At 43.0% G+C, this 18,508-nt stretch overlaps 1 protein-coding gene across 2 annotated transcripts in view; it reads left to right on the forward strand.

Moving 5' to 3' along the window:
• The first annotated feature begins 3,477 nt into the window (after window positions 1–3,477).
• Window positions 3,478–18,508, forward strand: part of efna4 (ephrin A4) — a 33,917-nt gene continuing 18,886 nt past the window's right edge. For both annotated transcript variants that reach the window (XR_003692769.1, XM_028580496.1), the window contains exon 1: window positions 3,478–4,075. Coding sequence is in view for 1 of the 2 variants with exons in the window: in XM_028580496.1 (XP_028436297.1) it covers window positions 3,963–4,075 (113 nt within the window). In the remaining variant the exon portion in view is untranslated. The remainder of the gene's footprint in view (window positions 4,076–18,508) is intronic.

Raw genomic sequence — 18,508 nt, forward strand, 5'->3', positions numbered from 1 at the left:
TGCATTCAGTGAGGGCCACTTACACAGTCAATAGTAATGGATAGCCGTAGAAGAGATCTCGCCTTCTTTATCTGCTTACGTGTAATACATGGCGACTACAATAGCTCTGACAACTGCATTGAAAATCTATCTGACGTAGCCTACTCAATGCTTATCTTTTCTTTACAAATTGCAACTCTTAGTCACCAAAGAAGTTTAAGTGGCTCCTCAGACATCAAAAGAGAGAAATGAAATGAGGGAAAAGAGAGATGACCATCAATACCCAGGAGTGAGAGAAAATAGTAAACACAGAGAAAGACAGGTGGAACTGAGGAAAAAAGAGAGGACGAAAAGGCGAAGGGGCTAAGGGGGAAGTGAGAAACTGCAACGAAAAGCATTCAATAAACACGTCTCTATAGTAACCAAGATGTAATTTGCTTGGTGAGAAAAAGAAAAAGATGGAGATTGAGGGGGAGTGATGGAGAGAGGGGAATAGAAAAGCATTTACCATCGCTGCTTGAGTCCAGAGCTGCAATTACGGAACTGAGACACAGTGAGAGAAGGGGAGGAAAATAGTGGAGGTACACACAAGAAAAAAGACACACACAATGTACTTTTACAAAAAGGAAATGGTGAAGATGAAAAATACACACAAGTAAAGTGATGACTCCATAAAATTGGCACTGTTAAGTGTAGTAGGCGTGCAGAGGAAAGGCAGGAAAAATTAGCAGCTCCAGAAAGTACAAAATGGCAAAGAGAAAGGAAAAGAGAAAGTTGTGAAAAGGCTTCTTTTGTAAGTGAGTTGGGGCAGTGAGATCAAAAGAACTTAATAATCTTGGCTGATCATTAAGCCAAATAAAAGAAATTAACAACTCTCTGATTAAGTGCAGATAATTATAAATGTTACAGGGACCACATAACGAAATTTAGGAGAAGAAAGTAGAGTAAAAGTGAGGAGAGGGGCGAGTCGGAGACAAGATATCTTATGGGAAGCAGTATTTCTCGAATGATGTGTGATAGACAGACCTAGATGTGCATAAAACATGCAGGCATATGGCCGATCAAAATAGTAAGAGAGCAAAAATAGCGGGATTACAGAGGAGACGGAGAATGGGGCCAGTCCCACTCCATGTGTGTGAAAGAAAGAGAGACAGAGTGATATAGTGAGAGGAGTGTGTTCATGCTGTGTGAGTGTTTAAGAAAAAGCAAGTGTGTGTGTGTAGGGTAGTTCATTACAGCTCTGGAGAGTGGCTTGGTGTCAGCCTGTATATGTGGAGATAACAGGATTAAGAGGCTACTGACACTACTGTACAAAAGAGAGAGAGAGAGAGAGAGAGAGAGAGAGAGAGAGAGAGAGAGAGAGAGAGAGAGAGAGAGAGAAAGAGGAAAGATGGTGAGGAGAGTGAGAGAGGAGGAACAGCAGGAAAAGGAAAAATGCAAAGGCACCTAACGGAATATTCCCCTTGAAATCAGAAAATTCCTTTGGCATATGACATAAAATAACAGGTGATAATTCAATTAAAAAATTTCAAATGGGTGACAAACCTGAATAAATGAGCCACTGAATGCACATGCTTCCATACAGGGCACTTGAAGGGGGTCACTGAATGGTTTAATGAATATAAAAAAGGATATGAATCGTGTGATACGGCCTTTGCACCAGATCTCAACCCAACTGAACACCTATGGGTCATCAAAACACCAATTGAGGGAATCTTATGGGAGAATGGTGTTCATTCATCAATCAGTGAAGTCGTTCTGGAGGCTTGTGGGAGCCCAACACCTTACTAAGACACTTATTTTCTTTTTGGGCTTTTCTTTTGTTTGTCACCTTCTGTATCTGTGCATGCACATGGACAAAAAAAAACAAAAAAAAAACAGCTGACCACTTCTTAAACCTCTTCACCCAGATTCCATAACACAAACAGTCCTGAAAATATGGACATAAACTAATACAGATGACACTTAAAACTAGTTCACACCTGCAGCAATGACAGGGATTTCTAACTTTCAACATGCTACAGAAAACTGGAGAAAATCAATATAGGCTATATATGGGAGATGTGGTGGAAAAAACATATTGACCAGTAATGAGAAGATCAATGAGAGGGAAGATTAGGACGGATGATAGATAGAGATTGAAGAAAAAAAGAGGGTAAAGATTTTAGAAAGAGTGCTGATAATGATGAATAGCAGACACACAGGAATTGAAACATTAAAGAGGAGGAGACAGAGAAGGTTTGAGGGTGAAGAGAAGCTGTAAAGTTAGTGCTAAGATTTCTTTTTCTGCCTGTTTAGTTAAAGCGGCCATTAGTACGTGCAAAATCCCTCGGCTTTGCAATCAACACAGCTCTCAATTTAGTGCAAAATAACTGTAGATTTCAATTGGTGCTCCCATGAGGTAAATGAGACCACTTTTCTCTCCAATCTAATCTGAGTCAAGGGGGGAAACTGGTCAATTTATAGTCTGAGACAAAAGAATTAGCTGCAGGGCCACTGAATACATAAACTCTTCTGTTCTGAAGACAACTCCAAATTGAAAGTTAGAAAGTTTTTCAGAGCAAAAGGAGGAGAATGAAATGAATTTTCACAAAGCAGTATTAACCTCTGGCACTCTTGCAAAATGTGTTAGGGTCTGTCTGGTCCTATAGATCAATCAAAATGAGAGCGAGAGAGATTCCTGCAGAGTGAGTTACTCCTCCCTAGCCCACTCCACGTTTGCTGAGGGAGTGCTGGCTCACTAGGGACAAATTAGCCACACAGGAGCACTGAGGCATCATGGGAAATTAATGATCAGGACCTCCAGGAAGTGAGCTAATGAGTCCTAGTGCCACATGCACACGTAGCCTACACTTACCACACACACACATACACACAGGATAAAAGATAGAGAAAGCCAGAGAAGGGAGGGGGTCCTGCAGGAAGGAAATAGCCAAACGTGCAGTTGCAGCTAATAACAAAAAGCTATCAATGTAACTTTGTCTGGATGAGTGATGGAACAATAGTAATCTCACACACACACACACACACACACACACACACACACACACACACACACACACACACTTAAGAGAATCAGGTAATTAGAGAGGACCACCAGTGGCTTTCGCCCATGGAGGCATAGTGATTACTGTCACAACACCCTCCCCTGGGGCGGCTGACAACCACTGAATTAATACTTATCACACACACACACACACACACACACACACACACACACACACACACACACACACACAGCCAACTGTAGCTGAACAGAGGAGCTGCTCATGGTCTGACAGCTATCTCTAAGTTGTGTGTTGTCATACTGCATGACATAGGTTTAACTATTCAGCTCCAGGTGAATCATGTCAGGGGGGAGAAAAGAAGACAGATGGTCCCAAAAATGGAACTGTGACAGACTGTTTCTCCACACCAGTCGGCGCACGTCTCAAAGATTTGACCTTGCACTACAATATCCTACATCACCACACCCTAGTCCACTGATTGGCCCAAAGTTTCCCCGGCACCGCCCTCAGCTCAGCGGATCCGCCCTTCCAGCGCTCCGCTCAGCCTGTTGCTGCCAAACCAGCTGGCATTTTCAATTGATATCCTGTTAACGACCTTTAATCTCAGGTTTAGTAGGCCTATCTTTTATTACTTTTCAGGAAAGACATCAAGAGTTCAAATCCACCATGCGGGCCAAGGAGAAACTCCCAAGAACGTTTCCCTGTGGAAGTGCACACTTCCCACTCTGCAGACTGTGATTTAACCTGTTTTTTTTTGTTGTTGGGGGGGGGTGGGATGAGCGACTTTAATCAGTTTACCTTAATGCATCAGGCGAAACTCCAGCAGCACATGACGTAGACTTTTGTTGATGAGTTGTTGAATCTTGCCTGGGGAAGTTTTTCACCGAGCTCCTCTCTCGGCCGGGTCTCCTCACCTGATTTGCACGCCACTCCCCGCCGGTGCAGAGGCTCTCCGCGGCCCCCGCGGCGGCCAGGATGGGGACACCGGGAGCTCTGCCTGCTTGGAAAGCCACGATTTTCTTCTTTAACTTGATCTCAGCTGCTGTGGCCAAAAGACACGTCGTGTATTGGAATTCTACAAACACAAGGTGAGAAAACACTGTGAGCTGAAAGATGCTCCTTTCCAGTAGTCTATAGCTACTAAATGAGAATACTATTGTTCTCTGCGATCCATCTCACTGCGGCCCAAATGAAGGTTTAATATGAAGAGCAAAATTTTGGTTCATTTTGACCTACTTTGCATAGAGCTGGTCTAAACTTGCACAGCCATGCTATTGCACAACGACCACAATGATTCCTATTAAATGAGTCAGAGTTGTGCTGGTTTAAAGAATCTCTGCTATGCGGCACATCACATCCTTGTGTAGGCTATTGAAGAGGAGCCAGTTTGATTACCTAAAACCTGCACTAACCCAAAAGCTATCGGACAGGTATTTTAGTTAAATGAAGAACCCTAAACGGTGGGGAGCCAGAGTGGCCTGATCTCACCTTCTTCCAGCAGCTATCTTTATCATAATTACTACACTCTAACTGGTGTTCACCTGTACACTGCCTTTTGGAGTTAGTTATTATTCTACTTATAGAATGCCAGAGGTAAGGGTTTCTTCCTAAGTGTTTGTTCTAAATAGTGTCCTAGATAGCATTCGGAGGACACAGGTGTATATTAAAGTCTAAAGTGCTGCTGTGCATAAGCGAATATGTAGTTGGATAATGGGAAGGTGTGTGTGTTTGTGTGAGTAAAGAGTTGATTGGGGCCATTAGCAAGGCAGAGTGAGGCTCACCTGCTGATCCAGGTGTTCCAGTCTGGATCATTGAAGGGTTGAGGTGGGAGACATGCAGGGCCAGTAGGGTTACTGCCCAAAATAACATGCTTTCTCACCAGCATATTTAGAGACTCTCGATCTCCGTAAGGGCTGATTCCCCAAACACTCTTTCAGATGAATTACCTTTTTAGGTAATCGCCGTTTGCCACAGAGACCACTTTTTCAGTGACTGTTTTGTCGTGTATTTTACATTTGCGGATGCACAAATGTACAGAGATATGACTCCTGAGACAGATAATTTCCCCAAGGGCTCCTTTGTCAGATCATCCTGTACTGAGTCAGCCAAGGTTGTGTCCAGTGTGTCCAGGCGGTTAAAACCCAGTCCTGTAATTGGGATCCAACAGAAATGTGGTGGGGAGGACGACTGTGAGGATTAGGAAGCACCTTCTTGTTCCCCAGGGATTCAGGCATGAATTGTCGCAGTCTGTGGCAGGGCCACACAGTTGGCTGCAACACCACACAATCACAATGCCATCAGCATCACGGTGGAGGGTAACCCACTGTGGCAGAGAATCACTCTCATCAGCAACACCACCCAATCACAAAGCTATCAGCGGAGCCATGATGTTGCACCCGGTCCAGAATCCCCTGGGTGTACTGCTAGGACTCTCTTTCTCTCTCCTCCTCTCCTCTCCTCACTCTTCATTACCTCCCTTGTTACATCCCACCCTCCTTTTCATTTTTTCGTCTGCACCCCCCCCCTCCTCCTTCACCCCCTTTATCTCTCATGACTCACTCCTGCCCAGTGATGGATATTGCCGGTGTGATTAGTTGAGCTTCAGTCATTTTCCCATACCATATTTTCTATTAGCTGCCAGCCAGCCAGGTTGTCCAGAGGCCTTTAAATGCAGCCTGGTGACGGAAAAGGAGCATAGGGACTGAAGAGAGATGCTTTTGTTGGCATGACGCTGCACTGTAGGGTCCAGGACTCCACTCATGGCACACAGGGATTCTAGATCACAAAATAACCACATTTGGATTTGTTGTTTATTTGTCCACAGTGTTGTCATAGTTCAGCTATTATTATATTCTCAAGTGTTGAGCTCCTGGCTCATTTCTTAAAGCTGCTCCAATCAGTATTGTTATATTAAAAAAAGACCAGATGACTATATGTAATGTAAAAGGAGTCTTTCATAATGACGACCACACAGAGTTCCCTTTTAGCTCCACGGAGCGTTTTAGCATCTTTCAGCTCATTGTTTTAGTTTAAGAGCCAAGAACTGTTTTTATTCAGTTTCACCGCTTTCATCACAGTTGGTTGTAGTGAAATAGCTCTGATAAAGCCACTTTAAGCTACTTTGTCATCACCAAATGGCAGTTAGCAACTACTAGAGCATTTAGCTGCTAAAGAGCCAGATATTTCTCTCAGAAGTTGGTGAAGAACAAAACAGGACAAATATTGGTGAATGAAGTTTGGACTTATACATTCACCAGCTTGCCAAAAACTTGAAATGCTAATGTTGGCCTGTGTCTACTAGGTCTGTAAATAGGCATGTGTTTGCTAACACCAGAACTTTACAAGCTAATATGTCAATGTTGAGTTTTCCAAAATCAATTAATGAAGATTTAAATACATCTTACATTTATTGGAACATATTAGCAGAATTTGTTGTTTGTGCCCTGCTGGAGCTTCTTCCCCCGCTACCTGACCCCTGATAAGCGGTTGAAGATGGATGGATGGATGTATTGTTGATGTAGTAAATTCACTGGAAAAACAACTCAAGAGGAGCTAGTTGCCGTTAGCCTACAGACATTACATTAATGCTTGGCTCATATATAACATAACTGTAGCTGGCGAGCAAACAGGCGCCTCTATAATACAGATGACAGAAGACATTCTCTGGCCATCACCTTTACTTTGACATCTAGATTTATGGTTTTAATGAAGCTGGGGCAGTGAAGTGGAGACTGAAGGGCCTTGTTGCTCTGCTCTTCGCTGGCTAATATGAGTGTAACAAAGGCTCTGCGTAGCACTTTAACTGGCACACATTTAGCACCATCCAGATTGAAAAATGGAGCTCTGAAATGGAAGTGATAGACTGACTGCAGGGTCAGCGTCGAACATCACGGAATCAAGATACCCTGGCCTCTTTTATTGTGGGGCTCAAGTGGTTCGATTGCCCTTTTATGATTTTATGAACAGTGTTTACGATCGTTCTTGGTTTTATCATGGTGTTTCTCTCAGAGCGATAGTTCCTTATTAGAAGAGAAATTATCTTGTACTTCCTAGAGCAGTTAAAAGGTTGGTAAAATATAACCATGGTGCGCTAAGCTTGAGTCTGCTGACAGTATACCTCAGTTGTCCCCTGCGTAGCAAGCTCAGACTAGTTTATTGGCGTATTCAGCCCCCTCCTCTGTGCCATGGTGTGCTTTAAAACCTGTTGACCAGCCTATTTGCTGATACAAAAGTGTCTGCCTTTTCTGCTACATTCATCTTCATAAATTCACTCAGGATCTGTCAGGAAGTTTACTCAGAGCGCCAAAACTTTAAGGATTGAATTCCCTTTTTGTTGTTGCAAAAGATGGTTTGAAAGAGGCTTTTGCCATCTATAAATGAGCCCGCTCATACATTTATAACAAGAATAAATGTCACCCAAACCAGAGCCATAAATGAGCTACTCCATTTCCCTGTCCTCTGACTTACCCTTGGTCACACAGGACTTTCACCCAGGAGAGCCGGGGTTGCGTCCCGCGTGTGGCGTTTTTCAGCAGTTTTTAATGCTTTTTATTTTAAGCCTCCCCCAATGTTTCTTTCCTAAACCCAACCGTTTATTGTTTTCCTAAGCGTGTCACGCTGGTCACCATCACGTTTTTGTTGTTTTTTCTGTGTTTTTGTCAGGGTTTTTTGTGTTACTAAAGCCTTTCCCAATGTTTTTTCCAAAACCCAACCTTGGGATAGCTCGAAATGCATACAGATGACACGCCATTTGGCTTTAGGAAAGTGGCGTGTATGTTTACGCAAAGTCATGATGCCATGTTGACTTTCCAGTAGAGCAGTGGATTAGCTGCGTTTCAATTGGAGGTAAAGTGTTTTGCCCTTTACATAGAGAGATACGGCAATACAGGAATATTATAAAAAAAAAATCTTACCTGTATCCTTATCTCTTACTCACACTGGAAGTCACTCTGCAAGTTTAGACACAGACCTTAAAGCATTTACAACAACACCAGACCCCTCTGAACTCTCTCTCTCTCTCTCTCTCTCTCTCTCTCGCTCTCTTTCTTTCTTTCTTTCTGTCTGTGTCTCTCTCCCCTCTTCTGACAAAAGCTCAGGGCGAGCTCTAAGCCAGTGAAGCATGTTTAAACGGTGTGTGAGGAGATGAATATTTGTATTGGTTTTCTGTATCTTTATTGAAAGCAGCCCTCATAAGTCTTCTGTGTAATTTCTGCTCTGTTTATGCATCATTTCCCTTTCGTGTGCACTCATGAATGATCTAGTTTAAATACCAAAGTAAATCACATTCTGCATACCATACCTACACACACACACACACACACACACACACACACACACACACACACACACACACACACACACACACACACACACACACACACACACACACACATCTGATCTGTGGGCAAGCAGACACATGACAGTGCTTGTAATTGTGTCTTGTCAGAGGAGATGATTGCACTTCTAGATTGTGTGTGTGTGTGTGTGTGTGTGTGTGTGTGTGTGTGTGTGTGTGTGTGTGTGTGTGTGTGTGTGTGTGTGTGCGCGCAAATGACTGTATTTCTTGTACTGCCTGCTATCTGTCCTCACTGTCTGTCTCTGTACTAATCTCTGTCTTCCCCTGGTAAATGATTAACATGGAGAACCTGGCTGAACTATAATCAACAAACCCACAGTGAGGTAATTACCACTTTATTCCCTGTCCTGCTAACAAAGCTCTCTCTCTCTCTCTCTCTCTCTCTCTCTCTCTCTCTCTCTCTCTCTCTCTCTCTCTCTCTCCCCCCCTCCTCATCTGTCATCTAACTGTATCAATGTCTCCCTCCTTTTCTGTCTTTCTGTATCAATGCCTATTGTTTCACTCGCTGCTGTGCTCTGTGTAGATCCAGAGTTGTGTTTGTTAGTCTGATTGTGTACCTTATCTGTCTCTGTAAATGTGCTTTGTTTGTTTGTGGTATTGAGTGTATTATCTGGAGGTAAACTGTGGATGAGTTAACTTTGTGTACATTTAAGCTTCTTCATCTCTGTTGGGAAAACTGTGTGTGTGTGTGTGTGTGTGTGTGTGTGTGTGTGTGTGTGTGTGTGTGTGTGTGTGTGTGTGTGTGTGTGTGTGTGTGTGTGTGTGTGTGTGTGTGTGTGTGTGTGTGTGTGTGTGTGTGTGTACGCGCACGCACGCAGTTCTGGAAAAACAAAACCCAGAAATGCACCAGGATGCCCAGCCTTATTAAAGCACACATATGTTTTGATTCATTTGTGATCTCGCACATGATTTGTTTTTTACTAGTTTCCGAGATTTCTCTTCTGCTCACAGCAAGTAGCGAAAGTGAACTCTCAATACCGGCCAGCGGTGTGCAGCTGTGGGAACATTTACCAACCACTGTGCTGGCCTCCCGTCTAAATAGGTCATTGTTTTGTTTCCACTTGTTAGTTGATTTTAGGTGTGACTAAAGTGTTGGAGGGAAAAGGTATGTTATTGCCTTTGGATGCTTAGTTTTTTAAAGGTGGGGCGTGCAGATAAGAGTATTGTGCAGCCACGTTTTTGTGTCACGTGGGATCACTTTGTGTCAAGTTTACAGGTGTGTGTATATCGGTGTAAAATCAGTAATCCTCCATTTTTATATATATTACATATTTTGTTATGTTATACCCAAGAGTGAAACCAACATAAAAGTTGCACGACAAAAATAATCTTTGCAACTGAATTGAAAGCGCACACACACACACACACACACAGGCCCACACAGAGGAAGATTCAAGCACACTGTGTTGAAAATGAGGTTTAGGCAGAGGCCTAGCGGTGAGGATGTCTGTATTTAAATGGATCAGATAGTCACAGTGTGGCTTGGAGCCGTCGGAGCAGACATGGTGTACAAGCATGAAAGGACGGCGGCTCTCTCCTCCTGGTCAGGATATTTAGTCAATCGATACCAATTTAACACCCAGATATTATCGCCGGCTCCTCGCATTATCACCAGACTGCATATGGACCCATCTCTCTCCCAATTTCTCTCCCTACGCTGCCCTGTTTCTCTGTGTACACACATACATCAATATTAGGTTGCATTAAGCTGTAATAAGCTGCATTGTACAAAGGTTTCCATTGGCGTGGAACAGCTGTGGAATGAAATGAGGTTCAGCGATGTCTGCCGCTCGGTTGGCACAGCACAGCCTGGCTTTGGCACAAAATGGCTGCTGTGCTGTATGGGTGTGAAGAGGGAGGTTATGGTGGTTAAGCGCTGTTGGTGAGCACCGAGCGGGAACGCATTCATTCATTCATTCATTCATTCATTCATGGCACACAATGACCTGGCATTGTTGTAGATGTCAGGCCAACTGTGTATTTCTGTGACATACAAAACAGCAATTAAATTGTGGCGTGAGAATATGTAAACTCAAAATGTGGGAAACACTGTTGACTTAAGCTTGACCAAAATCACACAATCTGCTGGTTGTTTAGACAATACGTGCATTTTTGAATCACATACACACACACACACACACGCGCATACACGCACGCACGCACGCACGCACGCACGCAAGACAAGCAGACACACACCCTCTCAAGTACATATAACTTCACACAATGCTCTTCCACTCAGCTCAGAAATCCTGCCAAGAGGCAACCTGGGAATTCCCTGAGACAGAAATTGAATTAGTATTGACCCAGGCAGAGCAAAAGGCTGTAGCAGGAACGTGGATTGTTGTACCATACAGGGTCCTCGCTGCCAGCAGGACACTGAGACATGCCATCATACCTCAAGTCAAAGGTGCTCAAGAACAGTCGCTCCAAAGCTCTTTTGCTGCCTGTGTGTTGTCTATAGATAATGTTCACCAATAGTTGCTGCAGTTTTCCTTTATCTCCAAAAACAGAGAGACATGCCAATGTCTATTTTACTCAACAAACCTGATGAATCCTGTGAAGAAACAGTGAATTTTTTTGTTTATATGAACTTATGACAAATATTGATACAGGTCTTCCAGTATTAATTACTTCAGTTTTGGTCACTACATGAGTCCTGTCGTTGGCAGCCAGGAAGGAAAGAGCTTTTTTTTTTAATTATTATTATTTTTAAATTAGATTTTTTTATGCAAAACCCTCAAAAATCTCATCATAAATCTTTGAAAATCTTATTAGTGTATTTACAACCCACAAATTTGGACACAGTGCTAAAGTAAGTGTCCATGTGTATGACATACTTGTACAGTTTTAGACCTGTGTTTAAAATGCATTTCTGATGCAGTATGTCAGTGGGTCACAACTCAAAGAACGCGTTTTCTTTTCACAACTGTTTCAATGTAAAAACTATAGAGAAGTAGTTTTAAGTAATGTTTTTTCTAAGATTTGGTGTTGGAAAAAGTATTGTTCTTATTGTTTAATTGTAAATGTGTACCTCCTATAATAACAATAATGGGAGTTGGCATTCTGCAATGGAAAAGCATTATGAAGAATACAAAGCATTTTGCTTTTAAATGTAATCAATCATGCAGATTCTATTACAGGTCTGTAAAAATCCTCAAATTGTAAAAAGCAGAAAATGCACTGCAATAATTCTCACGTCAGTTGCTGTCTTTGACCTGCCAGCTTGTCGGGCTTTATTTATTGATTTAGTGTGTATTAATTATGTCTTCTACAAATCCTCCTTTCTTGTGAGCTAGCATGTAGGTTGCAATGTCATTTGCTCGCTGCAGCACAGTGTGTCTTGACTTGAGATGGTGTGCATCCAGAAGCGGTAGAGTAGAGATGGAAGAGGGCATCTTCACACCAGAACAAGCTTTATGGACTAATAAACCTGCTAGAAAGCACAGCTCCATTCCACTTTATCTAGATGCAACAAAGAGACACGTGTGTGTGTGTGTGTGTGTGTGTGTGTGTGTGTGTTTAGGGGGTTTATACCTGTTGTGTATGGCACCTTTTATTCTCCAATTATTCTCTGCTTATCAGAATTATATTCTCATGAAAAGACCTTCAAATAACACTTTCTGTCAGCTGTATTCCAGTTTCTTAAAAAAACACCTTTCATCCTGTGCTTTGTGATTTCCAGAGGAGATGACAAATGTGGTGATATTTTGAATCTACTGTATGATTTTTGGGAGACTTTTCCATGGTGGAACAAAGACTAATATTATTTTGCCATTGCCTCCCAGAAGTATGGCAGCACAGCCTACTTTGCAGCCCCCAGAGATGTGAAACACACACACACACACACACACACACACTCTCTCTCTCCTCTTCTTTGTTTCTTTTTGGGCTGGCATATGCATACAACAAACACACCACATGAATATACACACTCCCTCTCTGCTTCCTTTTTCTCTTCAGCCCCCAGAGATTGTAAAAACATTAGTCCTGCAGTGGTGGGAGCGAGGGGTGGAGAGTGCGTTAAGGAAAAGATGGTAAGGAAAGAGTCAACAGATTTCCACTCCCTAAACCGTTCGGGAAGGCCCCCAGGGATGGAGGGATGAGGTGAGAGGGAGAGAGGGAGAGATGGAAGAAAGGATGTCAGCAGGAATTACTATCACTGTCACAAGCAGGCGTGAGAAGTAACCCCCCCTCTCCCCCTCCCTCCGTACCAACACACACACACACACACACACACACACACACACACACACACAGGGGCTCACACGCACGCTTTGTGATGCAGGCTCATATACAGGTGTGGTACATAGACACACACACACGCTCTACCAATAGTACCATCGCCCTGCCTACATACACACTCGCACACGGCTGCTCGGACCGGACTCTGGGGAGAGCCTGAGTAGGAATCGCACCCATTTAGAACTGACACTGTGTGTGTGTGTGTGTGTGTGTGTGTGTGTGTGTGACTAAGCATATTGTGTGTGTGTGTGTGTGTTGACTAAGCATATCGTGTGTGTGTGTTTGTGTGTAATACATGTTATAAAAATGACAGTAGAGTCTCTTTACCCTAGTAAAAAAAAAAGTACAAAATATGAATGGTATGTGGTATCGTATGCTTTTTCAAACATGCCTGCGCTCAGATTTTTCTTAGGCTTACAGTAAGATGATAAGATATGGTTTTTGCGTGCGAGTGTGTGCCAGCATATTTGGATGTTATTTTTGTAGCAATAACCAGTACCACATGATCTCCGGGTGTGCAGTAATGCGCAGCTTGATTCTGTCTCCTGGTACTCTTAACTGGTATTTTTTCTCTCTGCTTCCTTGTTCTTTTTTCTGCCCTTGCTCCTCTATTTTTTTCTTTTTTTTCTTCTTCAACATTTTGTTCCAATCAGATCTTTTATTTATGAGTTCAATTTTTTTTAGAATTAGTTCTTTGATCAACCTGCAGTTGTGCAGCTAGATGAGCGCAGTATGGTGCATATGCTATTGCTTTTGTGGAATGCTAAGGTAGCTCGTAAAATCTACTACACTTGACAGGCTGCTGACATGTTAGTATGCAAAGTAGGGACGTACTGTACAAACAGTAAACCTACCTTTCCTTGTGGCTAAGTTGATTAAATTGTGTTTTAAGTTTATTTTAAATATACATTTAATGATTTCATTTTTTGCCATTGTCCAAATGTATGTTTTGTTATATTCATCAGAATTGATCAGATGGCTGTAATTCACAGTCTGAGAGCATCCAGAGTAGTGGTGGTGCTGTTGTGCTGAATGGAACAGGGGTAAATAGCCTTGTCCCAAATCTCCATAGCTGTGGCCTTGTAGCAGGAGAACTCATGAATCTCATTGCTCTCCTATTCAGTTGGAAATGGAGTTCTTATATGCAGCGCGCTTCTCAAAACACTGGAAACGCTGCGTGTTTTATGATTGTGGAATTAATCTGTGTGTCCCAAAATACACCCGTTGACAAATGCCTAGTCATGGAAGTCAAAAAATGCCTTACTCACTACATTTTTTACATTTACGGAAGTTCCCTGATGGATTTCTTTTCAGAACAGCAAATTGTTTGGAGCATTGTTGTTCTTTATCAAAGGTAGATACTGAATATCTAAACAAGTGGGGTTTTTGTGGTATTTGCTTACTTTGCAACTGATTTACAGTGGACTTTGTGTTACTATGAAGAAAAAACCCTCTCTCGCACTGTACCTCGTGTGTGTCAATCTTTCGGGTCTTTGTGATTCATTACTTAAAGTAGCGGCCAGTCATCTTTAATCCTAAATTAATCAATTAATCCCAGTCCAGCGTAAGGTTGTTGTTGTTAGCACTATGTCAGACCGCAATCTGCACTTCTCCTCTTGACCTCACCACTTCCTCCTCTACACTGCCCCCCCCACCCCTTTCCTCTTATTGTGTCTAAACCCTTCATTGGTGTTGTGGAACTTAACTGGCCTTTCTAAGAAATTCAGGAGCTTCCGGCCTTGAGGCAGAGAATGGCGGCCAGTTATAGAAGCCCAAATGTTCAAAGCATGAATTTAATTTCACACGCTGCAAAGCAATGGATAAGCTAATGTAGTGGAGCTGAATATGCTGTATTGATTTTATAAATAACCCACGTTCAGTATCCTTGAGGTCAGTGGACAGATTTTGTTAAAATGTTTCAATAATGTTATTGCTAGTTTTTTTTTTAGCTGATTGTTATTAGGCATCAGTGTGAGTGTCCTACCTCTGGTCTAAATACGTGTTCGTGTGTGAGTGCGGGGCCGGGTGGGTGGGTGGCTGTGCGTGACTAGAACAGGACAAAGCTGGCTGCCTTGAGGGGGAATAAGGGGGACCTTCCATGCCCCCGACGCACAGAGCGATATGAATCTTAACCGTTGTGACGGAGAAAGATGGAGAGGGAGAGGGAAGCATGGATAGGCTGTGAGGGAGGGAGAGGGGGCCAGTTTAGACTCCTGGGATTCCAAAGCAGTGACCGTGAAAGTGCTTAGATAAACAGAGAGAAAGACGGAGAGGGGAGGGCGAAGTGGGTGAAATGGTGGTGGAAGAAGCAGTGGAGGGAGGAGAGGACGAGAAGGTGTAGGCATGCTGACGGGGAGGAAATAAGACCTGCTGAAGATGGGGTGAAAGAAAGCAGATGGGAGTGAAACCAAGTATACAGTATAAGTTTTTAAATGGGTTCAGCAGGAGTCAGAGGGACGGGACGCGGCCAGCTTACCCTATTTACTCCTTAACTCTTGTGCCTCTCCAATCTCTTTCTCTCCATCTTCTTCTTCCCTCTGTTTAAATAATTCAGCCATGTTAGCTATATTAGGGCAAGTTTTCTTGACGTGTGTGTGTCTGACTGACTGGAGGACAGCTCAAGACTTCTAACTGGCCATTCCTCCACTAACAACCAGCAAATAATCACACAGAGAGAAAGCGAGAGGGAATGCACACCTGGGATGAATAGTCTATGTTGCCTATCCAGCATTGACCTTCACATCATGGAGAGAGACAAAAACAGAGTGCAAGAATGGGAAAGAGAGTGTCTACGGCATCAGAAGTTTGACCCACTTATTAAATGATGGATTTTCAAAGCCAAGTCTGATTAATTGGCTGAGTGTATTTGCTTTGCGAACGCCCTTTTCACTATAGTGAAGTGTGTGTGTGTGTGTGTGTGTTTTAAAGGGTGTTGCTCGCATGTCCTCCTTAACCCACTTACACAGGTGGGCCCTGCTGACAGACCTGAGACACAGATAAGTGTAGTTAAGTATAGTTAATATAATAGATGAGGGTGTGGAATGTATACTGCTAAGACGAGGGGACTCTGCAGGAAATAAAAGGAAAAGAACATAATAATAATCTTTTTAACAAATCAAGACAAAACTATAAAGGGTTATATTTAAACAGTTTATTAGGTATTATGTGTCTCATGGAAAAAGTATAATTATTACAAACACTGCTACAAATATGGGTCGTATTTGGTTGAATGCCATTTAGCACATTTGTTGCGTATAAAAGAAGTCTGGCAAGCCAAACTTTAGTATGAGTTTGTAAAGCAACTGATAGCTGCAAAGTGGTCATATCATCTTAAAACCACCAACATCGTAAAATAAAACCCTCAAAACTCGCAACAGCATACAAAGACAAACAAGCTGCACTAAAAAGAGGACCAGAGATGACACGTTGAAACTAACCAATGTAGGGTTGAAACACATTATATATTATAGTATTTAAAATGGTGAACATTTTCCCAAAGCCCAAGATAACATCTTTGTTTTTTTATCGTAACATTTTATCATCTTAAATCCCAAAGATTCAAGCTACAGTATAATGAGATTTAACAGAGAAAAGCTGCAAATCTTCATATTTGAGTAGCTGTAACTGGAGAATTTTTGTTTTCTGTCGACAGAATAATAATTCTGTTAGCAGAAAACAATTGTTTCAGTTTTAAACCAACCGAAACAGTATACGATTGACATCTGGAGTATAAATTTCTTTTGTAATGAAATATATATATATATTTTTTAATCATTAGAAAAAAGATCGCCCAGTTCCCCTTCAGCTATATACACCACCTGCCACTTTGGCATGAACCCAATATGACCGACCTTTGTGTGTTATTTACTTCAAAGTAAACATTCATTTATCAACACTCTTTATTTAGCTAGACTTATCTGCTCTGATACTGTGTGCAAAACTGAAGGGCCCAAACAGCAAAGTTGGAACATAAACATGAGACAAATGATGTTGACACAGTGGCTCAGCCCAGCTGCCACGTTGTAGCAATACACTTGATAGATTTCATAAATAGTTTGAATCATGGCTTTTTGTGTCCACCCATCATCGCTGTCCCTGTCTTCCTCCGTCCGTCCTGTCAGTGTCTGAGCGGTGAGGTACTGTAGCTATATTCAGGTTTATGTATTCGAGCCTGGCACCTGTACAGATCAGGCCTGTATTTACACTGCAGCTCCATTTAGACTGCAGGAACACGGAGAGCACTCATTACTCTGAGGTTTAGGCTATCCGACAGAGGGACGCAGAAAAAAAGACGGATGGAGCGAAGGATGGATGGGTGGGGCATTGGCTTGGCACCAATCCCAGTTTGGGATTGGTTGTTGTCCTGGCAACGGCACGTCTGACCTTATTTACCCCCTCGCACACCGCTCGCCTTACGTGCACTCTGCTCTCGCCCATGCGCATTTCTTTCGCCGCACACTTTCCCCGTCACTCTTCTCTGCATGAGAGCTGAAACTTCTTCTTGTGGCCTTTTTTCCCCTCACACTCCTCCGTACAAGTGTGGCCACTTCCACGCAGAGCAGGTGAGGGAGTCAAGTCACTTAAAGCTGCTGGAGGGCATAGTGAGTGAGGCAACATTTACAGTGTTTTTAGTCGTTTTTGGGCGAAAAGAAAAACGAACCATAGACTGTGTGTCTGCACTCTTGTCCATTTATATTGTGGACCGTAATTTCATACCTCCAGAAAAGTCGCTGGAAAGCTTATTTTAGGATCAGACTAGACCACACATGGAGAGCGGTGCCTATGCATGACAGAGCTCTGCCACAAAGGGGGATGATGGTTTCTGCAGACCTGCAGCCGTATCAAAATGGTTCCGATGGATTGGTTTTCCATACTGATGGGTCCCGTGGGCCCGGATCATGCAATTTTCCTCAGCTCTTGACGGCCGTAGCTATACATCCTGTTGTGCTGCTGAGTCCCACAGAATGGACACACATACACACACAGAGGAGGACCTATGCCATAACAGGCAGAAAATAGGGTCCGTCTTTACCTGAGGCAGAGAATCCCTCAGGGCCTGAAGCAGCAGGTGTGTGCGTTTGTGGGTCCAGGAGGCAGCCTGCTGATCCACACAGTTTGAATGCCCAGTGTCTCCTGGTCATTTAATGGAGCCTGCAGGGCAAGTAAGGTGCAACCAATCACTTCATCTAGGCTTTACGCACACACTCACGGCCATCGCTTATGCACCAAATTCATATTGATATATGATGCTGTGCGATGTGTGTGTGTGTGCTCTTATCCTTTTACCCTTATGAGGGCAGAGGCATTAGGTTTTTCTGATGGTACAGGGCTTCCCCCTGGGGAATTGTTTAGCTGAGGCCATAAACCAATCAGATCTTAATGCATATTGTGTGTGTGTGTGTGTGTGTGTGTGTGTGTGTGTGTGTGTGTGTGTGTGTGTGTGTGTGTGTGTGTGTGTGTGTGTGTGTGTGTGTGTGTGTGTGTGTGTGTGTGTGTGTGTGTGTGTGTGTGTGTGTGTGTGTGCACGCTCAAAACTTGCATGGAAAGAAAAACCACACACTTAAGTGGATAGAGAAGGAAGAGGGGGAAAAAGAAGAAGGGAAGTTAGGATACAGTCCACATTTGGAGATTACGAGTCCTAGAAAATAAGCAAAACGTCTGCTGTAGCGGGGAGAAACACTTCCTGCTGACCTTGAAGGAAAACACACACACACACACACACACACACACACACACACGTAGGCATACCAAACAGGAAAGAGCAGATAAGAGCAACAGCTTGTTCCCGTTAAGTCCCTCTTTCCTCTCGATGAGGGGTGGTTGATCACCATCTTTGGCCACAGTTTGATGACACCAAATTTAAAGAGGCGGGGTATGTAGAGTGTTGAGATAGTGAGGTTGAAGGAGGGTGGTAAAGGGATTT

Source organism: Perca flavescens, chromosome 6 (genome assembly GCF_004354835.1).
Source record: "Perca flavescens isolate YP-PL-M2 chromosome 6, PFLA_1.0, whole genome shotgun sequence".
Taxonomy (NCBI): Eukaryota; Metazoa; Chordata; class Actinopteri; order Perciformes; family Percidae; genus Perca; species Perca flavescens.